The 20,739-nt window shown below is 44.5% G+C and overlaps 1 protein-coding gene across 1 annotated transcript in view; it reads right to left on the bottom strand.

Annotated features, from left to right (window-relative positions):
- MMP24 (matrix metallopeptidase 24) overlaps positions 1–20,736 on the bottom strand; it is a gene marked incomplete at its 5' end in the record, with an annotated part of 43,306 nt that extends 22,570 nt beyond the window's left edge. The window contains 4 exons of the mRNA XM_042835522.1: positions 12,593–12,897; positions 14,986–15,102; positions 18,637–18,785; positions 20,683–20,736. Of these exons, the coding sequence (XP_042691456.1) occupies positions 12,593–12,897; positions 14,986–15,102; positions 18,637–18,785; positions 20,683–20,736 (625 nt within the window). The remainder of the gene's footprint in view (positions 1–12,592; positions 12,898–14,985; positions 15,103–18,636; positions 18,786–20,682) is intronic.
- Positions 20,737–20,739: the final 3 nt, after the last annotated feature.

The following is a 20,739-nucleotide window of genomic DNA, read 5'->3' as shown; positions in this document are numbered from 1 at the left end:
CCTCACTGCTGCTGAGTAAGAGGAAGGATCACCTTCCCTGACCTGTTGGCTTTTCCTAATGCAGCCTGATGCTGTTGGCCTGTCATACCCCTGGCTCACATGCCCACCAGGACTCCCAGATCCTTCCTGCAAAGCTACTTTCCACTCTGTTGCCCTCTCAGATGTGCACAGTGTTATTTCTCCCTCTGTACAGAACTTTGCATTTGTCTTTCCTCAATTTAATGAGGTTGCTGTCAGCCCACTTGTCCAGCATGTTGATGTTCCCCTGATGACAACGCTGCCATTTGGTGCATCAACCACTCTCAAACTGAGCATCATCTGCAAACCTGCAGAAGTTCTCTTTACTGTAAAAGGCTGGGAGTTTCACAGCATGAAATGCAACATATTGCTCATTTTCCTTTTCAAATTGTTGGCTATGATCTCTGAAAAGAAAATATCAACATATAAATCCATTGCCTAATAGGTGCACATTTCCAGCAGCCCTCTGCATACTCACACTGCTTGGAAACTTAGCTGATCTGCAGGCACCTTCAAAGGAGGTGAAAAAAACCTCTAGAACTGTTTCTGACAGTTCTCAAACACATTACAGTCTCTGGCCATGTTCTGCACAGGTCTTGTCTGAGTACTACTCTCTTATTCATGTCCATCTCTTTAGGAGCAAAAATCAGGAGGATTCAGGTCTAGCCCGATACTCTCCTGGTCTACAGAAACATCAGGCACTCAGATAAAGCTCCTTCATTCCCTGTTCAATCCTGGCCACCCACAGCCAAGAACAAGGGACCAGTTAACTCTGTATCCAATATATACCAGCCTCCCATAGCAGAGAGCAGAGTACAGAAAGAACGGGCTACCTCTGGTTTGTGTTTGCAGGGGAAGCTCTCCAGAGACGTCCAACACTTCTTACTCACTTGCACCATCTGTACAAACTAAATATGCTTGGTCAGAGACCTGCCAGCACTGCCTCCCTCCTGGTTCTTAGGAGGCATCCCAAAGTCTACCAGAAATCACCAGACAGAAGATAAGTCCACACAACCAAGGAGAGTTTCACAAGTTGATCTACTGAGTAAAACAGGTCGATTTGCTATGCTAAAACAGAGTAACAGTTCATTCATGGTGTATGCTCCTTACCAAAACAATGTTATCACCAGAGAAAGTTTTAATTGGCAGCCCACCTGTAACAACATAAAAACATTCGTTTCTCATTACCATCATCCAGACAAACTGTTCATCTTATGTTCAATTTAACAGTTCTGTTACTCTCCACGTGTACACAAGACAAAGAATATGCACAACTATAAACATTCTTTTGTGTTGAATTTCCTTAATTAAAATAAAAATTAGAATAAAGCCCCTTTTAGCAGATGTATTCCCAGTTGAAGTGGCTGAGTTAAGATATATTGCAATACAGTCATACCAAAACCAGGTCTTCAGTCAAGCACTCTCAAACTGTTTACTAACCCATGGTTTTACTGCACCAACATAAAGAACACGACAGTCACAGAAACAGATTCATCAATTATTCTCCTTCTAGACATGTATTCCATGCTTCTTTTAGTTCCATCTGCAGCTGGAGAAATGACTGCTGAATCAGATAACAGGCATCGTGGGGAAGGTTTCTGTGGAACTGCTAGCACATACCTTCTTTTACAGTTTTATTCATTTTGACCATCAAAATTCATATAGAAATATTTGGCTAAGAAACACTTTGCAGATTAAGGTGTCCAAATTATGGAGATAAGCAAAAAAACACTCACTAGCACGTCCATCAGCTTATAGTAATGGGTCACAGAACTACTGCGGATATACTGTGATATTGCTATCAGTATTTATCACTGATTATGAAAGCTCTGCAGAGCATCTGGCACAACAGAGTGTAAAACCAGGGCAAAGCTGTAAGACAACAGGTGTGTAACTTAATAACACTGTACCTCTAGTTAATAATAGCAGAGCAACTGTGGATCTATGATCTCTACCACATTACGCTTTAAGCAGCATCATCATGACAACACTGAGCTACTTGCAGCAGCTTACTCAGACAACTGAAAAGACGTGCAGGTTACGTTTTTGAAATTTTATTGGAAGTAAAAATGATACTGAAGAAGTCGGATCATTGCTTGTGACAATACCACACCTAGAGTGATTACAGAAAAAAAATGGTGTGAACTATAAACATGCTTTTAAAATACACTCAAATGACCCCTTCAAGTCCAACAACTGTTTTCCAAGCACAACTTAAAGAAGCTTTAGGGCTACTCTAAGCTATGCCTTGGTACTTGCATCTTCAGACCTGGCAGGTGTGATCTGTCAAACAGAATATGCCATTCGTGTTGTGCTCCTCCATTCACTCCCACAATATGCTCTGCTCAAGAAATGCTTTCAACCTTCTTGCACATGATGACCTGTAGAAGTGATGATATTGCTCCTTCATTTATTTGCATTGGACAGTGAAAAGCTGTTTCCCACATTCCATCTAAAAAGGAAAAAAAAAAAAAACCAAAACATGTTAAAAAGAAAAAGAGTCTTCATTTGGTACCTAAGCTATTAGAGTTGTAAACCTACCAATGAATAAAGATACATCTTAAAGATCTAATTTTAGAATCTTTAAACAGCTTCACTAAAGAAAGAAGAGAATGATATGCAGTCCTAACAGAAATCAGCCACGTAATGAACTGTTAGCATACTCAGACTGCAGGGAGTATCTCCATAAAGACAATTTGACCAACTTTTCTTGTCTGCAACATAGACACATCAAACAACTGCAACGTTAACTGATACAAGATGTGAGATGCTCTTCTTAGTTTTCTAGCCCCTTTTAATTATTTATTTTGAAGTTCTCACCTGACTTTTCTGAACAGACTTTCTCAAACTCAATTGCAGCTGCTCAGTTTCATCAAGGCTGATGAACCACAGGTGCAAGTGCTCAGTAGAGCTCACCCTGCAGGAACTGACCTGTAGCCAGCAATTCAAGGTGAATAATCCTGGTCAGGGCAAACAACTCCTAACTTTCAAAGCCATCACCAGATGGGAGTCACAGACCCCTCTTGGAAGTCTTCATGTGCCATAGCACACCTTTCATAATGTTTTGTGAACAAATACATTAATATTAGCCCTCAGGACTCCTGGTTCAGGGAAGTGCTGAACAGCCCGCACAGTTACGGTCAGCATGGTCACAACAGCCTAGTTAAAACTTTTATCATCTGGATAAACAGTTCATATCACTGGACAACTCAAAGCAGGAGTCTCTGTCAACTAAGGTGTCAACTCTGTTGCAGACATGCCAATAAGAGACTCACACCCTTGTAAAATCAAGTGACTGCAGGACAGAGAATTGGGAATCATGAAAGATAGGTTTGCTTTACTGTCTCCATAAGGCAGTGTGCAAACTAGGTTTGTTAGTTGTGTTACAGACCTAATTGATGCTACAGGCTGTGCTTCATCTGAGATAGAACTGAGAACACTATGAAACCAATCTCCTGTAAAAAATTTGAGAAAAAAAATAAGATTTTTGTCTGGAGTGGTAAAACCTTAACTAACTAAGGGATGTGGGAGCAAGAGCGAGCAGTCAGAAAGAGGAGAAGCAGTGACTACTTTCAGCTGGCTCAGCAGGCAGGCAGGGAAAGAAATAAGAACATTCTTCTCAAAATCTGTCCTATGCATTCCCACAAGTACAAATTTAAGTGTAGCTTGTTACTCAGTGAACTAATACTAAATAATCATAGAATCATAGAACAGCCTGGGTTGAAAAGGCCCACAATGCTCATCCAGTTTCTTTCCTATGAGCAGGTCGCCAACCAGCAGCCCAGGCTGCCCAGAGCCACATCCAGCCTGGCCTCGAATGCCTGCAGGGATGGGGCATCCACAGCCTCCTTGGGCAACCTGCTCCAATGCAATCATCCCCAAACTGGAAGCTCTTATTTAACTTCTGTATCATAAAGATGTATTAATATGCTCCCTTCGTAACTCACGAGAAGGATTTTTACTCAACTCTGACCACAAATGACCTCTGTTACTCATCAGCAGTCAGTCAGTGGCAGATGTTACCTTTTTTGCTCTGAAGCCTTAAACAGCATGGAACACAACATTTTCAGGGTTTCTTTCTTTTTTTTTTTTTTTTTTAAAGCAGAATTTTTTTAATAGAAATTTTATTAGCATAGCATTGCCTTATCTGGTAGAACATATGGTAAAGAAAAGGGAAATACTTATAAAAACAGAAAACGTAGATGACATTCATTCCATTAGTCTACAAAAAATGTAATAAATAACCTAGAGCTTTCCTTTAGCTCTCTTTTTTTTTTTTTTTAAAGGGAAAAGCAAATACTAAAAGCTAAAAGTTTGTAAAATCATAAAGTACCAAATTATTGTTCACACAGATATGGCCGATGAAGAGACAAAGTGCAAGTCCAACAAATGCTAAACTCTACCATACTGCAAATAGTAAGGTGTACAGAGAGCTGACCCAGCTGGGGAACAACCAGGAGCATTCCATAACAATTCGAAGGCTGACCCAGCGTGCTCAAAACAGACCCAGCACAGGGAATGTGGACAAACTGATTTGTATTACTTAGGGCTCTTATTGCCAACCAGCTGGAAATGATTCTTGATTCCAACTGCTGGCAACAGGGAAATGTTGTTCTGGGAGCTACAAGGGGAGCTTTTTGCCACAGAGGTGTTTCCTACTACAGACAGGAGACCTATCTCATTATCTTTATCCTTCTGACATAGAATGTTCTTGATGGGGCTGTAAGGACTGAGCAGGTCTGAGAAGTAAGAAGTAACTGGGATGCAAAAGAGTTTCCCCACTCCAAGTGGTACTCTTGGTAGATCTGTGTAGAGAAGGTCACACTGGTGAAACTATCTTCAACATCTTGTACTCCCTCTTCTTCCAAAACAGGAGGACAAGGTCTGGAGTACTGACTACTGTTTCAGTGCTGATGCTGCAAACCACATCTGACTGCAATTAGAAAAGTCTTTTGAAATAATTCACTTATTTTCCTTTATTCTCTTACTGACTGCCTATTATTCCATTTACTGCCCCATTCAGTGGAATAGAGCAAGTTTATTTGGAATACTGCTGTGTTTTGGCTTGCTTCCCATTATCTGTTCTTGGATCACAAAGTCAAAAGGCAAAAAGATGTTGTGTCTCACCTTGATTCTCATGTTCTGCCTTTGTATATTTTTTTCTCCTTTTTATGGGAATGACACCATTCTGATTCCTACTGGCTCCTTCCTATGAACCTCAGCACATGCAATTTTCTGTGGAAAGAAGTGAAATATTTAATTTTTTTTTATAAAGAAATCAGTAGGTTCCAAATACCTAAATAACTCCATTCATACACTGCAAATCAAACTAACATTGACAAAGGCAACAGATATTTTCTTTTCAGAGAACACTGCGAGCAGAAAGCATACTTAAGAGTATACTGTTTTGAAAGTAGAAATTGCATTCAGCTGTAATCAATAACTAGCACTGTCAATATTGCAAAGCTTTAGCATTCTTTGCTCTAGCAAATTTGTTGCACTAGCTCAGCATACTGCAGTGCCACTTCTATCTGTACAATGACTGCACATAACACAAAAGAAAGCACTACTTACAGAGATGCTGTCCAGTAGTGAAGAAGAATCTGAAGACAGAAGTCCTCCATGTGTGCTGGTGGGCTTTCTCTCTTCCCTTTATTTCTTAATTCACAAAGGAATTGGAACATCTGTTCCATGAGCAGCTACGACAGCTAACAAGTTTCTCTGGTGGAATTAGTTTTTGTTTAAATTATAATTTTCTGGTCCTTTACTTAAAGCCTTCTATGTTTTTGTTGTTGGACACAACAGGGACATAACCTCCAACTGTTGCTTATTTAAACTACTTGATTTTTTATTATTATTATTATTTTTTAACACCACGGATGGCTGTTATGAAACTATGCATCTATATACTTGCTCAAATTCAGTTCAACATTAAATTTCGATTTCAGAGAAATCTGGCTTATGGGAACTGGTCTTTGAGCAGTCATGGGATGAAACCAATGTTAAGTAGGTATGAGAATACTGAACTGTTTGGTTTTGTTTGTTCTTTTTTTGTTTGTTTGTTTTTTAATGGAGTGAATTACTATAAAAAAAGCCTGACAGAATAAGTGGAAATCCTAACACAATCTTATGCCCCAGAACTTCCAACATCTATACAAAAATCTTTCAGAGAACAGGTCTTCTGCAACAGAAGATAACCGAGTAGCTTCAAAGCACTTCTGGTTTTCACTCTGAAAAGCTCTGATGCTTGTTTTCAACAACAGTGTCAGAAGCCTGAAAAATAATGATGGATTCAAAGTGCCATTTATTAGAACAACACTCTTTAGATGTTGAGATGTTCTTTACCTGAGAAATCAGAGAAAGAAAATTAAAAATGTATTTAACAGCCAAAAAGCAACATTATAGGTATACTGTGTTACAACTACACCTGCTGTTGAGTTGCTCGTTATATTGATACTCTGTAGATTTTCTTCCTTGTCCTCAGCATTTCCTTAGAAAACTAGTATTAAAGAAGTAGTGCAATGAACATAGAGGAAACAGGAATACATTTCAGAATAAATTGAGGATAAATGTGTGAAGGGGTTAAAAGCAGCTATATTTTGTTTTTTAGCAAGCATGCACTGTATCTGTACAGCTCAGAGAGGTGGACTACAAGCAGGCTGCACAGACATCCCAGAAAAGTGCAAATAAAGAAAATTCAACAAATCACACTATTTTAATCAAAGGCATCAGGTAAAAGTTGTATAATAGGCAGTGGTTCCAAAGTGATGTCATATGATGACCTGTCTAAATAAAAGGCAAAGCAGCTCACAAAGCCTGCTTAATAAAGGCAAACCTTTACCCTAACACACATCAGTACATTTATAGTACTCATCAGTGATGCTTACAGCAACACTTAGATAAAATACTGCCATCTACCTTTCCACGCACATCAGTCCTCCCTCGTGAATAATGACAACATTAAAAGATTCCCTTCTTATTAAAAGGAATCTTTTACTAAGAAGGGAATTTGCTGCCATCATTTTGTAAGCTGAACACCTTCTTACAGCTCTGAGCTGCTGTGGGAAGATTAAAAAAAAAAAAAGAAGTCTAACTAGTATAGAAGTCTGCCTGACCTACACCCACTACAGAGAGCAGAACCTTTACAGTAAAAGTATAAAGAAGTGCTGAAGATTCATCACGGTCTGATACACGCCTAAATAGGGGCTAAGTGAAACAGAACCTTATATTTTCTAGTATTTAGTGCTTCTGTAACCTGATTTGAACAGTTTCCTGTGTGAAAATTCCTCTTTAACAAATGAGCACACACTAAGCAATGCAGGTCTTCCTGATGTTTATATCCTGGAAGAACCCCAGTCCCACCTGCCAGCCTTGTGAGCATGCCTGGTACCCACGGGCGATCTGGGGCTCTGAGAGCATGGAGAAGTGCCTCTCTTCGTGCAACTGAATTCCACAGAGGAAGCAGGGATGAGAGGCTTCTGTCTTTAGGAAAAAGGATACAACTATCACAGGAATCTGGAAGGCCTGTGATATCCATACTGCCAAGACAGAAAACAACAAACCTCCAGCAGCAGACACCACTCGACCACGGAACAGTTCAGTTCAGTCGGAAGGGACCTACAAAGATCATGGAGTCCAACGGCCTGAGCAGCTCAGGGTGAACCAAAAGTGAAAGCGTATGATGGAGTGTGTTGTCCAAAGGCCTCTTGAAAACCAACAGGCTCAGGGCATCATCAGGAAACCTCTTCCCGTCTCTGACCACCCTCACAGTATGGGAACGTTCCCTGAAGCCCACACTGAGCTCCCCTGGCTCAGCTCCGTGCAGTTCCCATCCCACCACCACTTCCCAGCATCAGACCCCAGCAGCTCCCTCTGCTCCCCCTCCTCAGGGGCTGCAGGGCACAGTGAGGCTGCCTCTCAGCCTCCTTCAGACCAGGCAACTCCGGTGCCCTCAGGCTCTCCTCACAGCACTGGTCCCCCAGCCCTGCTGCCCGCTCTGTGTCCTCCTCAGGACGCCTCCAAGGACCTTAATGTCCCCTTCACATTGTGCAGCCCACACAGAGCTGCACACAAGACTCAAGGTGAGGCCGTACCAGTGCTACACACAACAGGAGAATTCCTGCTTCTGACCAGCTGGCCATGCTGCGTTCAATGCACCCAGAACGTGCCCTGCCCTCAGAGCCGGGCACACCACTGGCTCCCGCTGCCACCAGTGCCCCAGTCCCTTCCCACTGAGCTGCTCCAGCCAATGGCTCCAGGCTGTGCCCGCACGCTCTGCACACTGCCTCCACAGATCAGATGTCAGCTCAGAGCGGTGCACCTCCTCCCCACCAACAGGCAGATTTTCCCCTCAGAGGCTGTAACGCTCACTGGCAATCAGTAAGATTCTCCTCCAAAATCAAATTCTAGCCAGAATTTCCTCCTTGAGATCCTTGCTGAGCACTGACACCCACCAGCTTTGATGGCCTCCAGCTGTCCCGAAAACCCTGCTGAGCATATGCCGTGTCCAGATGGCAGCTTGAGCATTTGTCCTGCTGTCCAGCAAGCTGTTCACTGAAACAGTGCTTGTCCTTGTGGTGGAAAAACAGAGAGAAGCCTCTCAGTTCTTCTCTGGGGCTAACAGGAGCCTTCCTGTCAAGCAGCTCAGACCCTTCTCCTCCACAACTCCTGCAGAAGCTCCTGGAGGCACTGCCCCTTGCACCAATGGTGACACAAGCAGGTACTGGCACTGCAAACAGGAGCCGATAGCTGTAACAGGCTGGCACACACCGCACACTCCCAGGTGTGGTGCTGACAGCATGCAGGGACAGCAACAATCTTATTTTAAAAAAAAGAGAGAGAGGAAGATTTGACTGGGATTATTAATGATGTTATTTGTAATGTTAATTGGGGGATTAAAACTGATTTCCTGTAATTAAGCCGGGTTACACAAATGTTTGAGTAGTCAGGTATAAGAGCAGACATGCATAAAGTGGATATTTAACATGACAGTTTCGTTTCTGACACTTGGTAGGATACTTTTTCCAGCTATTATTGGAGATTCATATAAATATATTATTAACAATTTCATATAAAGGCTAGAAAATACTTGCTTCGGCCCAGTTAACAAAGGATTTCATGCAGCACGTCGATGCCTGATTCAGGTTAGGTAAGATACCGAGGCAGCCAAGCGAGCAGTCACAGCACAGCCCAGTCTGGGTGCCCTCTTTCATGCACAGGCTTTGCTGCCTACAGTGAACAATGTATGGCAGCAGCTGTGAGTTCTGAGACAGCTATTTTGAAGTGTGCTCAGCTTTTCCTACAGTATATTTTACATGAAAAAATGCCCAGGGCTTGGAGAAAGCATGGCACAGTTATCTTTGATGCGCTTTCTGGTAATAGAAACGACTGAGATACTGAGGCTGCATTCATGAGCAGAATGCTCCAAGCAACCTCCTGGCTCACAAGCAACCCATACCAACGTACCACTAAAAGACAACAAATTCAAAATGGCTTCAGCTGCCCCCACGTGCCCACACACTGAAGTCTAATAAACTGGAGCCTCTGCTGCCACAAGTTTGGGGTGCGCTGAGGGCTGAGCGCTGCTGCTTTCACTGCTTCTGAGAAGCACCTTCCAGGAAAAATTAGAGATACGTCCTCCTACTGCAATCACCTCAGTGCCTCCTCATTGCATGGCGTGCAGCTGATTTATCTCTAAATGAAAACCACACTCCTCTTTTTTGGTTGCTTCCTGTTTGCCACATCGCTTCTTTTGTTTGCCTTGATTCTTCTGAATTCCAAGCCTGCCTCATGCTTGTAGCAGCTCCCACTGACACCCTCCTACAAAAACTTGCAAAGGAATTCTGCACACGCGACAAGGACAGCTCCATGAATTCAGCTTCCTACTCAGCTTTGCATATCCTTCTATTAGCTAAATTAGTTTTCTCCATAGCTTACTTATGGCTAGAGAAGGTAGTAGAATTAACATGATAAATCAGCAGTCATGAATTGAAAGCACAGTATTACTTAGCTAAAGGAACTGTATGCAGAAGAGAAACTGTATTTAAAATATAGCATGAAGGGGACTGCATTTCTCTCTTCAGAGCAGAAGATACAGATGTGTTGGTGCACACACCCCTCTGACCTCAGTCTCAGACAACCAGCATCATGCCTAGAGCGATCACATCACTGATTTCAATGGACATGGTAACATTCATGATGTCTGCAATAGGCAAAGTCAGTACAGTGATGATGATGCAAAATAATGAGCACACGAATTTCAACTGACTACACACTGGCTGCTGTGATAAACTGCTATTGAAGTTCAGCTGGTTAGCACGGGGTGTCTTCTCACGATTGATACTTTGATGAATGGGAGCACTAAGACAGGCTGTGCAGAGAGGTGTACTGCCCTTCTCTGAGGGGGTTCAGAACCCACACGGGCACTGTGCTGCACAACCTGCTCTGGGGAACCTGCTCTGGTGAGAGTTGTAATGACAACAAATTGTGAAACAGAAGGAAAAACCCTCCTACAAGGCGTGCGCCACCTCTAGCAATAACACAGGACATTTTCACATTGGCACATCAAGGCTAAGAATGCAGGCAAACCAAATTAGTCATACTCAGTGCCCACATTTACAATGCTGAGTACAGGCTCACCCAGTCATCCTCCAAGCATGACACTCCCCTTCTACCATCAGCAATTCCTTTAGATGTAGAGGACAAATATGACCACACTTCCCTTACTAGTCACTTTTATAGACGTTTTAAAATAATTATGCCATCCAGATAATGCTGCACTCAAATGCAGAAGTGACATTTATGCTCTGGAAAGGAAAGCTCAACACTTTAATCCACAAGCAGCAGAATGCACACCGTCCCTCAAACACCAACCAGAGGCACTCTGAGGACATCACCCAGCAGTCTGGCAGCACAAGAGAGAAATGCACCACGTGTTTTAAAGAGCCACCGTGTAAGACACAGTTTTCATACAAAAAGAGACCTTCAACTCATTGTACACATTGTTCTCAAATGATGTCCTAAAACATACACAGAGAAAAAAAAAGAAACAAAATCTCAAGATTTCAAGACGGCGATAGTGTCGTACCATCACACCAAAGAGGAAGTTCTTCCCAAAGCCACCTCTCCAAGTCTTTAAAATGCCTCCCATCCCTGCTGAGCTTGTTATAGGAAGGAAGCTTGTGGGTTAACAATAAAGTACAACTTGCCAAAAGCTCTCCTTCCACCTTCCTGTAAGGAGCTCCTGTCCCAGCGCTCCTGAGGAGTCCTGGCACTCACTGTGTGCATCCACTGATGGCACACAAAAGCAGCTCTCACAGGGCAACTGCTCACTCTCTGATTCTCAATCTTGATCTCAAAGAAACCTATGAACTGCCTATCAGCCACAAACACAGGAATTGAAATTCATAACATCTCAAAGCTAGCAGAGTGCTTTTCTGCCACACCATCATCTCCCACACTCCCCACAACCCACAGGCTATAACCTCTCTTTATTTCATCATTTAAACATGCCAGGAAAGATTTCTTTTCTTTCCCTGAGAAAATAATTATCTCATAACTGCTGCTTTCCTTCAAATTTGCATTTCCAAATTGAATTTAGCAGCTCTATTTCTTATCAAAGATGATCTGATAGATATCAACTCAAAACCCAGGGATTTTCTCCACTTGCATTCCATTCTGACAGGAAGCTGCAACAAGAATACTGTCTGGTTGAAGAAAACATATCACCTCTGCATTTGTTCTTAGACATCATGGCCACACAAAGGCTCCCATGCATTTATACTATTTAAAAATCAAGCCATTTACATGCCAAAAACTCCTAATCTTTATAAAATGTCCCAAAAATGTGACTTTTGAACCCATGTTCTTTCTAGCACATTAAAGTTGGTGGAAATTCCAGATCACTGTTTCCAAAAATTTCTGAATTCTGAAAATTCTGGTTTTCCAACTTCAGAAGTTTTACAAATCACCACAATCCTGAATCACAGGTTTTAAAATAAATCAGCAAGTGCACGTTGTCACTTGACAGCAAGATAAAGCCACAAAGACACAGAAGCTTTTCACTGCTTCGTATCAAAAGAACAGCTCTTCTAATCACCTGCCTTCCTTAACAAGGCAGCCAGCCCCATCCTCTGACAGAAGGAATAATGACTGCACTCACACTGTGGGAAAATAAATACAGACTCAAACTATTTGAAATACAAATGCCTTCACTCTCTCCATTTTCTGCCCATCACTACAACCAGCTATTCACCCACGCTAAGCATTCTGTGGGACACAGTTTACATTCCATGATCCTCCTGTTCATCTCGTCCCTCAGGAAACCCAATCTTCTGCTGCAACAGTGGCCCAGATTTCAAGATACCCAGTGAGCAAGAAGATGCATCCCTCTGTCCAACCCTCAGCACGAGGCATGCACTCACAAACCTATATTTAAGACAGAATGCATGCGTTAGAACACATCTGAACTGCAGTTTGGAAAGCGAAGGCTCTGCTAAGCACTTCCCAGTTAAAAGCCTGCCACTGTGCTTACACTCAACTTTTTCTTATTCTGAAAAATAACTTGCTCTCTTACCATCATGATTGGAATTTCCCAGGGTCCACGGCTCATCTGAATCAAAGTGAGTGTCCCCTCCTATTCCTGGTCCAGGAAAGTAAGCGTGAGCTAGGAATCCACCTTCTCCATCAAACGGAGAGCTGTCTCCATGGAAACCAGAGGCAAAAAATATCATAATATCTGCCTCCTTCCTGTCATTTTTAATTTCGTGGTAGGGGACCTCTTCAAAGGTAAGCGGTGTCACTCTTTGCCAAACATCAAACGCCTGACGAATGGCTCTCCTTGTATCAAGCTCTCCAACCTTGGGGGTATAGTTGTGCACACTGTGAACGAGAGAGAAGGAGCATTTAGAAGTGCAGATTCCATTCAAGACTTACTGTAACTCCAGTACTCATCCACAGAATTTTTAGTGATTGCAGACTCTACTTTGGCCATGACAAGTTTTGCTGTTAGAGACAGAATTACCAACAGACTAACAGCCTTGATCTGGACCACACTTACTAGTAAAAATAATCCCAGTACTGAGGTTCATTTTATAACAATTTGTGTGTGCTGACACTCCTTCAAATCCTCACCAGTAGAGTTGAGGAATTAAGTTTAAAAACAAGTAAATTATTCCATATTTCTCCTGAAAACACCATGCTAAAACAGAATACATCATACTAAAATACCCAACTAGTAAAATTCTTTTTGAGAAACAAACCTTTCAGAAATCTTTTCAGATTAAAGGGCCACTACTGTGAGCCCCAGTCCATGACAGCTAATACTGGACTTAATAAAAAATACTTAGGTCCCTCTTAGAGCCATGTCTCCCACTTGTTGCTGTGGAAACTACAATAAGTACAAAGAACACAATAACATTATCTGAACGAACAAATCCTCAACTACAACTATTTTTCACCACAGTCACCATCATCAGCTCTGCACCTTTGCCAGTGATGAACAAGAGCCTGTATGAGCTGCCTAAAAATCCGTGTGTCTACCGTGGCACTGTCACCACTGCTGAAATGTACCACCACCAACTCACTGAGCTCACATTCACTGTTTGGCCTCCCTAAATGTTCACCAAGTGTTGATGAATGTCAGTGGGTGTCGTTTATTCCACACAGAAGAGTTCAATTCCACACCTTTGCTCCGTACGTGCTCCCACATCAGATGCCATTTTGTCAGACTGCCCCTCTGCTACTGTCTGTCATACAGCAGCAAAATGAGGTTCAGCCTCTACTGCCATGCCATCTTCCACCTCTGGCATTGTGGAACAAAAGCATAACTTCCAGAGTACGCCTCATAGCTTAACTGCAGGTAAATCTTTCATACTTGTAAACTTCAGCTTATAGAGCACTGCTCTTGGAGTTTTGGTTTTGTTTGGTGGTGGACATGTAGCAGACTCATGGCCCAAAGAACATGAAACATCCATCTATGGTAAAGCAACCACTGCCAGTGTTTAAAGAAACTAATTCAATTTAATAGAATGATTGAGTGATGAAACATCCTGCAATACATTTAGTGGTAAAATAAGACATCCAAGACTGCAATGTCACATATTTTGCCTCTCACATCTCCACATATTTCAGTTAAAGCTGTAAGTTCCGTTGAAAGATTTTATCTAGGCCCCAGAAATAATCCCTTCTACCACTCTCAGCACTCCCTCATTGTTGAGTGGAAAAATTCTCCTCCACCTCCTCTCTCAGCAGAATTACTGAAACTCCACAGACTCTACTTCTCCTTCCCTTTACACAGTCATCTTTCTTGCTACACATACACTCAGGCAAAATCCCCACGGTGTCATTCAGATTTCTACCTCTTCAATACCAATCTCTTTCCATCTAAACTTTGCTCATCCATATCTTCTCCTTAGTGTTTCATTCCTAAGTATTCCTCCCCCAGAAATTAGAAGGCCATATTTCTGGAACTCTATCTGCAAGGGCTTTACATTTTCTTCTCATAGAGACAAACCATCGTGGACATCGTTCAGCATCATTCAAAAGCAAAGGACCAAAACAACCAACACAAAGGTTTCTCTGGAAAATAACCGTCACCACATAACACCCATTTTACACTTGTTAATTACTTCAGTATCTTGGCTTAGCAGTTCTAAGTCTGGACAGAAGCACGAGTTTCACTATGTGAGCAAAATTAAGAACTCTGCAAAAACAAACACATAGTAGAACATCGCACATCAGCAGAGGGAGAAAGCATTACTCCCTTAGACAGTAACATTCCTTCTGTTTAAGGGGACAAGTTGTTGAGAGAACATATTTAAGGGTTAGAGTCCTGCTGACCCCAATCTTAGCTGCAGTTGCAAGGGTTACTTTTCATCAGCATTTAGGCTTCTAAGGCAATGCGCACCCTCAACAAACACAGAACACTTTTTTTCCCCCTAAAAATAAAGAGTGAGCGAGCAGACATACCTGTAGGTTATGTGCTTCTGCCTCCATTTTTGCCCTGTTAGTGCATAGCGCTTTTTCCTCCGGCTGTGGCCTAAGTGGGGATGATCAGGAACTCCACATCGAGGCTTCTTCATCCACCTAGAGGAGCCAAGGAGCAAAAAAGGAAGCTACTGAAGAGTTTGGAAAAGAGATTCAGAAGAACTCAATGGTGACCAGAAGACCTCCTGGGAACGACAATGCTGAGAAAGGCTCAGCATTCCCTCCTTGTGCAGAGCTATAAACTCCATCTCTGCTAACATTCCACACACATCAGCACATCAAAAAGGCTTCATTTTTCCTTTTGGAAAGAGATACCAGGGACAGGTAGCCCTCATTCTTGAAAACAACTGAACAATGGGACCACAAGGGACCCTGTGTCCAGGTGCCTGTGTGCTGGGATCAAGTTCTTTTACCACCTACTGCACCTGCTCTACCTCTGCTGAAGTGCTCCTGCCCTGGTCAAAGCAAAAGAAAACCAAAACACCACCAACAAAAGCGGCCCCAAGGCTGAACTCACAGCACAAAACCAAACAGGTGCCAATGCGCCCCTCCTGCCTGCTGACTGCGGCTGCTGCAGCCACCAGAACAGGACCTCAAAGCCTGGGGGGTCTCAGCCACCCAACTTCTGCAGCTCCTCCCAGTGACCCCTGTCTCTTTGGATGGCACTCACAATGTAGGAAACTCCTGCTAATACATTGCAGTTTTTAGCATATCTTTACACAAAGTGCAGTGTGAATTAGGATTTTCTTTCATGAGCTTCTCACGAACCGATCTTCTCAACGCTACTCTCCTCAGGCCCTGATTACACTGTCTGGAAATTATCTTCTATTTTATCTCTTCCAGTATCACTCAGAAGACAGAGGCCAGCTGCAATACACTGCTCTGGGCTTTAAGGACTTCTGGAGTCAAAGCTCCTACGGCATCAGCGCTTGCAGAGCTGTCAGCAGAGTTTCCTCACGCACAGCTGCCTCGTTCCTCTTTAGATCCCACTGTGCTTAGGCTGGACTGAACTTCTGTGTACCACAGCTTAGTCCAGAGTTCAGCCACACGTTGCTCAAAATACATCTAATACAAAATGCCTGATTACCTGGCGCCCTGATTCTAGCTGGGTTAGTTATTTTTCTTAACACACCAGTCTTTTAATTGCTGCAGAATTGCGTGGACGGAGTGAAGGGCATTTCATCTTCTTGCGCTGACCCATCAGTGAGGAGGTGAGGCATACAGAACCTGGACAGCTGACCAAAACAGACCAAAGGGATATTCTATGCCAGATGGCTTTACATTCAGTGATAAAAGCCAGGGGGAGAGAAGGAGGGTTTGTCTTCCCAAGAAACTCTGCTTTCCCGGCAAAGGAAAGTAGCGTGCAGCTTTTGCTTTACCTAGCACAACACCTCAACTCACCAGTTCTTGCACTTTACCCTTCTAATTCTCTCCCTCATCCCACATGGGCACAGCAATCCAGCAGCTGGGTGGTGCTGAGCTGCAGGCCAGGTTACACCACACCACCTGGCTGCAGGTATACTTTTAAATAGGACACCAAGAGCATTTAGATGCCATCAGATGTTCCACTTCACACTGTTTAAGTACAGCCTACTGCATTTCCTCCAGCTGCCTGGCATACAGAACCAGGGGTAGTTTCCTACAGAAGGGACAGCCAGCTCTTGACCAGACACAGCTGCTTTCCCCAGTTCAGGCTCCAAGTCCTCCACTAGCCTCTCCTGCATAGAGGAAGCTGTCACTCTCAGTCTGCTGTCGTTGAGCAGATGGCAGTGGTACCTTTAAACTCCCTGAGGTAAATAATAAAACAAGACAGCTGTCCCTTGCAGCTCAAGGTGAGAGACCTACACAACAGGCTTGAGATGATGCAGAACACATACAAGACACGTCCAACACAACTATTTCCTGGTTCTCCTCAGGTCTCTGTGATTATGAGCAATATAATAGTGAGCACTTCTGTTAGGTGCTAGTGCGCCTTCTCTCCCCGCACACTCCCAGGATTATTTGCTTGCTTAGCTGTTAAATCAAATTACTATTCAACCCACTTACTGCAGGCAGACAAAGTTTGCTGAGGTGCTGTTGAATGCAGAGTAGGAGGAGGCTGTTCTAAGTATTCTCCCACGCTCTTTTCACAGGAAATCATACATCCTCAACCTGTTCTCTCAAGACATCCCCCCTTGTCCCTCTGGTGCTGAGCACCACCTTCCCTATAAAAACCAGTAGGCCACAGCATCTTCCTTCCCATTTCCCACTCCCACTGGCAAGGCTTGTACGACAGCTTCCACACACTTGGACACCACTCTTGGAGGAAAGCCCAAGCTCAGGGTTTGCGTGTGGAGGAGATAAAGAACATGAGGCGTCTATAATAAGTGTAAATAGAAGATACAGAATTTTCTGCCTGACAAAGAAGCCATAGAAACTAATAATTTTGCACGCTGTCCAGTTGCACACCAAACCTTTAAAGGCACAGAGCTTATGACACCAACAGAAGTGACAGAAAACATCACACATCCAATCTCCACACCTATATCACAGATTGAAATAACAACTTGGCAAGCACCTCACTAACTTGGAGCCCTTAGAGCCAGTCTGCATTGCTGGTTCTTCTCCCTTTCCTCAGCTTCCAGAACAGTATGAATTTCCATAGCTGGGTCATTTCTGCACAACTTGATCCTTGAAATAACAGAGCCCAATGAGGCCCAGCAAGACTTTCCCCTCCCATTCAAATGCAGGCTCACAGCAGTTAGGACTTCTCTTTTCTTTAGCCTGACTCCTAAGAAGGTACTCCTGCTCACCCCTGTCATACAACAAATGGGCCTACTGGTTACACATAGCAAGAGCACAATCCAGCACAACACACACACGTTTGGTTGCAGATTTCAAGCCTTTGGAGACTTGTTTCAGAAGATTTTTTCACCAGTCTCCATGCAGTGATAAAACCTGTCTTGAGTACAACAGGGGCACCACCTTCTCTCCTCCAGAAAAACCCTTTTGCTTACTAAAGCAGGGGCTTCCACATACAGTTTGCTCCCTCCGCCACCATCCACAAGGCAGCAGCTGCTCATGGCCCCTTCTTCACCACCCTATGTCAACTCACAAGTGTTCCACCTTCAAGCTTCTATACATCAGCTACACATACAAAGCCTTGCTCTCCTCTAGCTCTGCTTCAATGTAGACTATCACAACTCACTTCAACTCAGAACTGGAGCTCTCCAAGGCAGCATCTACACAGATCCACTGCTGCAATTCATTAAGAAATACTCTACCATTGGTCATTTCTGGGGCAAGCTTTTCACCTAGGTCTAGACAGAGACGCAATAAATGAAACCCTTGAGGTTCACTGCCTTCAGAAGCCTCACACTTCACCTTTGCACTAGCAACAGGGATCCCCATATAAAGAATTATATTTAACAAGAGCTTCTCACACTCCCAAACAGCACTGCAGACAATAAGACCAAGCTGGAGTTGTCCACATGTTCATTAGGAACACCTCCTTGTGAACACTGAGACTTCTCTGATGGGGCTCAGTCAGGCAAATCTATCTCTTCTGAAGACTTCTGGCACCTGGGACAACTACCGAGGTAACAAGACAAGGCTGTGAGAATGAAAGGTAAAATGAGCCCACATTAATCTTACTCAAGAGTTGTTTGGTCCAAAACTCCTGTTACTGGGATCCCATAAAACTGTTGCATAGTGGCCACTGCAGACTGCACAGCTTTTCCCGACTGCGCGGCAGACATTTGGCTGTCAGATGGAAGCAAGTAGCCATAAGTTTTTAACCAACCCTGAAAAAGAAAGAAACAGATCATAAGTTTCTGCCACGGTAAGTTTTCAGCTTAACAAATCGAAGCATTTTTCAAAAGAAAGCGTGACAAACTAGCAAAATAAATTCAACAGCCTCTCTTTTTCAGTGAGCTTTGGGAGCAGCAGTGGATCTATGGGAAGACTCAGCAACCACCTGTCCTAACTGGATGATGCAGGCCTGGCAACTGGAAACAGCCAGCGTTTTCACTGTCTAACTGGGGAAGACTCAGGTTTGTGGTGCAACACAAATGCCCCAGGAGATCCATTCCTAGTGCAGGCTGCGCTCATCCCAGAGACTTCCTGCACGCCTTACCACCAGCCCATCACCACCAGGCTGCTCAGCTCCCACAGCAACATGCTCCAAATAGCTCTGCTGCTCCCAGACCACAGCTCGGAGCCAACAGCCCAGCAGCCCTAGGCAATTCCCATGACTACAAGTTCTGCTTTATGCCTGCTTTGAGCACAGCAGCATCTCCCCCAATAAACAACTCAGAAAGTTAAGTAGGACACTCAGTATTGTTCTCTCAATACTGTACCTCCCCACAGTTTTCAGAGCAGAACAATAGAAAGAAGCTTTGTTTATCTCTACCCCCTGAAACACAGCCTTAGATAAAACCACACCAAACTTGCAGGCCAGGGGCAGCATTTTCAAAACCAGCCAAGTAAACTAAGACTTTCTTTTGTATTGCTTTACTATCATGAGAAAAAGTCACTTTAATTCAATGTTAAATAAAAAAAAACACAAATGAAAACAAAAACAAACAAGAAACCAATTCTGAATGCAGGCTTGCTTTCACAAACTTTCAAGGTAACATTCAACAAACGCACAGCAGTGGGAGTTTGTCTGGCCAATACCCAACAGAAATCAATGCAACCCAGCTGACAAACTCCCCAACATCCAGAAACACAGCAAAGAAACCTAAAGCATTAATAACCAAACAAAAGGATGCCCAACTGCCCTGGCACAGTCCATATCCCAAGAGAGATTTATAAAACCTTTATAATGCCTGGCTGTCAGAGGCAACGCTTGCTTTGGCCACAATTACTATAAGCCCTACACAGAGCCCAGCAGCTCCTCCGGCCAGCAGGACGACATGCCAGCCACCAACTAACGAGCTGAGAGCAGGGAGGGCAGGAGGCAACATCCGCCTTCACCTGATACAGTGCAGGAGAGGAGCGAGGGGGGACGGCGAGTCCCATCACGAAGATGCAAAGGAGATAGAAAGGCTTTGCTTCCTCAGCTGGAAAGACAGCACAATTCAGCAGCAGGGCTGGCGGTGCCAAAGCTCACGAAGTAACTGGACTCACAGTGTGGCCACCAAAGGCATCGCTAACAGCTCGAATCGCAGAGCTGCTCGGATACCAGGCATTTTCCGCGCTGCCCCGCACCTCAAGTTGGCCTCCGACACGCACAGGACGCCCGGAGACACCGACCGCCGTCCCACCGAAGCCCGCTGTCCCCGAGCACCGCCAGCCCCGCTCCGCCGCAGCCCGGCCCAGCCGGCAGGTCCAGGGCACGGCACGGCCCGGCCCGCAGCACCGCACCGCACGCTGCCCTGGCAGTTCGCAGCGGGGCACGGCAGCCGGTTCGGCCCCGAAAGACGAAGGCGCTCAGAGCAAGAGCTCGGGCACGGCCACGGGAGCCGCCGGGCAGCGAGGCCGCGCCTCCGAGCCCCGCCGGGCAGCGGCTCTCAGGGCGGGCGGGCGGCGCGCGGAGCGGCGGGACCCGGAGCGACGGCCCTAGCGGAACGGCGCGGAGGTTTCGGGGCCGCCTCCCGCCCGGCCCCGGCCGCCCACCCGCCCCGCTCCCGGCCGCGGAACTCCGCGGCCTCCCGGCACGGCCGCCCCGCTCCCCTCAGCGACGCAACCGGCACCCACCCGGCCGGTGCTGGTATCGGCGGCGGCGCGGAGCAGCGCGCAGAGCAGCGGCAGCAG

The sequence above is a fragment of the Centrocercus urophasianus genome, unplaced genomic scaffold (genome assembly GCF_019232065.1).
Source record: "Centrocercus urophasianus isolate 14NV4802_14NV808 unplaced genomic scaffold, USGS_Curo_1.0 seq_53, whole genome shotgun sequence".
NCBI classification, from domain to species: domain Eukaryota; kingdom Metazoa; phylum Chordata; class Aves; order Galliformes; family Phasianidae; genus Centrocercus; species Centrocercus urophasianus.
This window is presented reverse-complemented; position numbering and strand designations above follow the sequence as displayed.